Raw genomic sequence first — 5,778 nt, 5'->3', positions numbered from 1 at the left:
ACACAAAGATAAACAAATAAACATATATACAGACAGCCAGTATGTTTTCTCTGCTGTGCATCATTTCGCAAAACAATGGCAAAACAGGGGAATGATTACATCAACCGGAAAGCCGGTTCAGCATGCCAGCCTGCTACAGCGCCTACTGACTGTAATAAATTTACCACAACAACTCGCATTGTGTAAATGTGCAGCTCACAAAACTGATGGCTCTTTCATTACTACAGGCAACAATTTTGCTGACAGAGCAGCAAAACAGGCGGCGCAAAAGACAAACTTCACATTGATGGCAGTAGACACACATCAGATTCCGCTGGATGTGTTGCAAACTGAACAAAAAGCGGCAAGCACAGCAGAGCAGGCAAAATGGCTAAAACACGGTGCAGTTCTGACAAACGACTTAATGATGTGTTATGGCAAGCCAGTGTTGCCAAAATCTCTCCACAAGATGGCGGCATTAGTGACTCATGGCTGTACGCATTTGTCATCGGGGGGAATGACCTGTATTGTCAACTCTCATTTCTACACTGTAAATTTTCTACACTGTAAATTTTGAAACTTCAGCAAAACAATTTGTCAGAACGTGCATGACGTGTCAAAAATATAATGCTCAGGGAAATCTGAAACCAAAACGAGGCCGTTTTCCCACTCCACCTCACCCTTTTCACACAATTCATATGGATTTTATTGAGCTAAGCGAATGTCAAGGGTCGAAATATGCCCTAGTGGTTATAGATGTGTTCTCAAAGTGGCCAGAAATCTATCCAGTGAAAAAGGCAGATGCAATTTCAGTAGCAAAGTGCCTGTGCAATCACTTCATACCCACATATGGCATCCCAGCTTTGATACGATCAGACAACGGCACTCATTTTGTAAATGATGTCATCACTAAGGTCTCTGAAGCACTCGGTTTCAGCATAAAGCACCATTGTGCATATCACCCTCAGAGCGCAGGCCTTGTAGAGAGAACTAACGGCACTATAAAACAAAGGCTCAGGAAATGCATGGCAGAAACAGGAAGGCCGTGGCCTGAATGTTTGGGTTTAGTGAAAATGTGGATGCGCTTAACACAAGGCTCCCATAAACTAACTCCATTTGAAATCATTCATGGTAGGCCGTTCCCACTGCCCATCACCAGTCAACCAATAGACAAATCAATCAGAGAAAACACATTAGCAGAATGGATGTCTAAGCTGTTAGAAAACAAAGAGATCATTGTACATAATCAACAACCTGATGATGTTTCTCCAGTGTCTTGCAGATTACAGCCCGGTGACTGGGTTCTGATCAAGGTGCTCCAAAGGAAAAACTGGAGCGCACCCAGGTGGGAGGGACCACATCAGGTTCTCCTCACCACGCCCACCGCTTGCAAAATAGTGGAATGACCATCTTGGATCCATCAGAGCCATTGCAGACGAGTAAGTGAAGCCATCTAAACTCAGCCGACACAGGCTCGCCCAATTGTTGTGATCTCGCCCGGTGGAGGGAACAGCCTTTCTGGCCGGGGGGTCTACTCACGACAGGAGGGTGTGTCCTGTTGTCATGAGGTGGTGGCTCCTAATAACTGCAGCGGCCCTGACCCTGGCCGGGCTCCTCATCTTTGCTTCCGTGAGGGACAACAAGTCACGCAATATGGAGAAAAGACAGACACTGTATGACGAAAGTACACCAAGTTTCCCCATGGCTACGCCACTAACTTCTGGTGGCAGCTTATGAACACTACAGCTCACCTGAATAATAAAACTGACTGCTATGCATGTACCCATATGCCCCTATCCTCACAGACGTCTGGCCTGTGGCCGTACAGCATACCTGAAGATCGCAGTTGGTGCCTGTTGGGCCTGGCAACACATCCAGGCTACGGTACTCTTTGGTCCAAGGCCAACTACAGCATCCCAGTAAAAGCAACCTGGAGGTCATCGTCACTCACGAATGTGCACTGTTCCGGACAGACCTACCTACTGACCTGGCCCCAAGTCTCAGACCCACTGCCTGATGTAATTCTACTGAACAAACTGAACGCATCACAACTGCCAGTATGTGTGATGAACAATGGATCGCGGGCAGTGGGGGAGCTGCCTACTCACCTATGTAAATACATATACACTTTCTGCCCACCGAGGAATGAGAGGAAGTGTATGGCCTGTTCAACCAACACAACCTGTGCCAGTAACGCGACGCTGATGAGCCTCAACTGTCGCTCCGACTACAGCTACCGAATGCCACTACAAACAAAGACTCAGTACCAGACAGGATGTGCACGGACGGCACCCAGCAGTAGAGGAACCAGAGTTTTGGCTGACTGGTACTTCCTATGTGGCAATAAGGCTTATCTGTCACTCCCTGAAGGTTGGGGGGGTCTGTGCGCCCTGGTGCAACTATCAGATCACGTCTTCTTCATGCAAAGTGTTGCACATCACCCAAGCAGCCGACAGAGACGTGAAGTGGACATCGCCTATTCTTTCGGCATTACAGTGGACACTGGAGTGCCGGGAGAGTTTCGCATCTGGGGAGGAGGAGTGAAATTCTTACAGAGCTTGATCCCCGGCATTGGAGTTGCCGAGGTGCGGGATCACGTGGAAATCAACCGATATGCTCTGCTACGACACATCAACTTAACTAAGACCCTGGGAACGGCCTTAGCAGGAGAACAGAAGGCCATCAGAACGATGGTGCTGCAGAACAGAATGACACTGGACCTGCTAACAGCATCACAAGGAGGAGTTTGTAAGCTGATCGGGGAGACATGTTGCACTTTTATCCCTGATGGATACGAAGCTGGAGGAGACATTTATGAAGCTTTGCAGAATTTGACCGTTCTGCAACAATATGTCACTGACCACACACCTGGAGCAGCTACAGCACAAGGCTGGCTGGACTGGCTGTTCGGCAGTTCATGGCTGGCTGCTGTAGCAAAACCGTTTGTCCTTCTAGGTCTCATCATGATAGCACTGCTCATATTAGTGTTGTGTGTGTTGCCATGTCTAAGAGTAATGATTTCAAAGATGATAACAACTACAATGACTGCTTATGTTGCCGTGCCTCAAGAAGAACAGCATCCCGTTGCAATTCTGTTAGAGGAACTTGTAATAGCTGCCAATAAATGACGTGGTGATTAAAAATGACTTGTCAAGTGATCATGCACTGATTAACACATTAGTAGTTTATACAGGTACAACATAAGGTTTGCTTATTATTTTATTTTATTTTTTGTAGTTTTAGTTTTATTATTTTTCTTCATTATTACTTTTATACTTTCTTTTATTGTATTTTCCTTAATTCTTCTATTCTTTTATTTGTTTCATTCTTTAGACCACATGATTTACATTTCTGCTATGCTGACATTTTGACAATTAAAAAATTGCTAAAGATACTTAATAAATAACCTTTACAGACAATTGTTGTATACATTTAAAATAAGTTAAAACAGGAGGGAATATGTTACAGGAAAAATGATTCTATGTTTCTTTACCTTCTTTTAAATGTACAAAGATGCCCTTTGTCTATGGTTAGATTAGTTTAGAATTATCCTTTTAGACTTTCCCAGCGAAGACATATTGTTTTGGGACATATTGTTTTAGATTGTTTTATCTCTCACAGCTCTCTCCCAGCTCTCTGCTGACGAGACTAGTACCACATATGGAGTTGTTTATTTTATCTGTTTATTATTTTCTTATCCTGTTCTCACTGTCTCTGTGCTCTGTGCCTATAAAAAATGCCAAGCCACTGTGCATGGTGTGAGTTGTTTTCTGGCAGCTCACCCGTGTACACGTTTAGCAAAGAAAGTAACTTTGTCTCATTGTGTCTTAAAACTCATTTTTACTCTTTGGCTTATGACACAGTCTGACCCTGATTTTATTGTTTTAATCTAATGTGCTGATTTTATTGTTTTAAATGTGTTTATATATATATTACTTATTTTATATTATTATTACTATTTTTCTCTTTTTTTTTTTCTTTTTTTAACATGCTCAATGTATCATGTTTGGCATGTCAAGTGTACAGCACTTTGTGTTCAGCTCGTGGCTGATCTGAAAGCGCTATATAAATAAATTGCTTGCTTGCTTGCTTGCTTTATTTCTCCTGGGGTTTTTTGCAGAGTTTTCTCCTAACACGATATATATTTGAAGATTTGCGATAACGATATAACTGACGATATAATTGATGCGAGACAAAATACAACTCCACAACTTTACTAGCGCAAAAAAACACCATCCATTTATTTTACTTAAACAAGCAGCTGTTTTTTTATGTGCGTTAAAGCTATATAAAAATTTAACAGTGCAAATGCAAATTCCTTGCTGAAGGTTTAACCAAAAGGCATTTCCAGTAGAAATGGGATGAGATATCCTGAGCATAACCATGTATAAAATCCACTGAAGTTAAAAAAAAGGTGCTTTGCAACATTAAACTGCAGTGTGCCAAATAAAAAAGTCAAATACGTATTTTTCAGACCATAAGGTGCACGGGATTATAAGGCACGTTAAGCGAAACAAAGCAGTCAGATAAATCAAACTTTATTCAACTCATTCTTCTTGCTTCCTCCACTTCTGTACCATTGATTCATTAATGCTATATTCTATCACTGCTGCTCTATTCCCATGTTGTTGCAGTATATTAATGACTAACCTCATATTGTGGATGGATTATCTCAGTTGTTCTCCTGACTGAAGTTTGGTCCGTTTACAGCATCCTGCCATACGATTGCATTTGTCCCTAACCATCAGGAACCTTCACGTTAACTTTTATCGAGTGGAAAAGTGTTAGCGTTCATCCTGCAGCTTCACTGTTTATGTTATGCTGACATAGCTGTGTCGCTAGCGATCACGTAGCCCAACTTCAGTAACCTTACAAACGTCACTGCTGTTTAGTTTCCTGTCTTCATTTATGTTGGAAGTGATAGCAGAGCAGTATGTTTAAATTTTTCAGAAATCTCTCAGTCAGAACATGCTATATCATGCTTAGGTAACTAGCGAGCTAACTTCCGCTAGCTTCCTGCTAACTTCTAACTCTGTTAAATGTAATGAATTCTGTTTTCATGGATGCCTGGATGTTAAACTTCATAGTTACACCTGGTAAAGCAGCAATGCTGATCGTTTTATTAAACATGAAAGAATTTAGACAGTTTTTAACTCTCAGTGATGCTGCAGTGTTTGTTTGACTTTGGGACCTAAAGCGGAGGGAGTTTAGGACCCAGATTACTCCCAGATTTATGAGCACCTTAGTCCAAAAAAATTCGGCCCGCTTGCATGTTCTACAAAATAATGTGCTTTGTTGTGTATCTGACGGACAAACACCAAACCAGTTCCACATCACTGAAGTTGCACCATTTTTACAAACCAATTCTGGTTCATCCCTTTTACTCAACAATCGGCCGTGTGCGTATGAAAACAAAGGCACTGCGCATGCGCGTTTTACCCATATTCTATCGCGTTATTTCATTTTCTTATCGTTGCCTAACATTGTACCGGTATTACCATGAACGGTAATATGGCCCAGCCCTAACTCAGTTCACTTTTTACTCACTGTGTGCATCATTCATTATTCTCCTGCAGTAATTAAGGTTAGGATATGTTTTTTTTTTAAAAATTCAAATCCATTCTTCTTTGGCAGTAGTAGTCTTTAGCAGCATTTAAATAACCTTTATCAGATTTGATGGTTTTGTTACAGACTTTTCAAAAAAGTGTTTTGCTTTTCTTTCACAAATGTGGGGATTAAATTGTGTTAAAATGTACAAAACTGTCATGCCATGTTTTGTGAAGAGGACCCAGGCACAGA

The 5,778-nt window shown here is 41.7% G+C and overlaps 1 protein-coding gene across 1 annotated transcript; it reads left to right on the top strand.

Moving 5' to 3' along the window:
* The first annotated feature begins 1,697 nt into the window (after positions 1-1,697).
* Positions 1,698-3,107, top strand: LOC146609259 (uncharacterized). Its single transcript, XM_085346981.1, has one exon. It carries the CDS (start codon positions 1,713-1,715, stop codon positions 3,105-3,107), a length of 1,395 nt encoding a protein of 464 aa, XP_085203107.1. The 5' UTR covers positions 1,698-1,712.
* Positions 3,108-5,778: the final 2,671 nt, after the last annotated feature.

The sequence above is a fragment of the Diplotaxodon limnothrissa genome, linkage group LG22 (genome assembly GCF_057381915.1).
Source record: "Diplotaxodon limnothrissa isolate DT_005_m linkage group LG22, D_limnothrissa_male_GT1.1, whole genome shotgun sequence".
Classification (NCBI taxonomy): Eukaryota; Metazoa; Chordata; class Actinopteri; order Cichliformes; family Cichlidae; genus Diplotaxodon; species Diplotaxodon limnothrissa.
The sequence above is the reverse complement of the archived record's forward strand: the minus strand, read 5'-3'. Positions and strand labels throughout refer to the sequence as shown.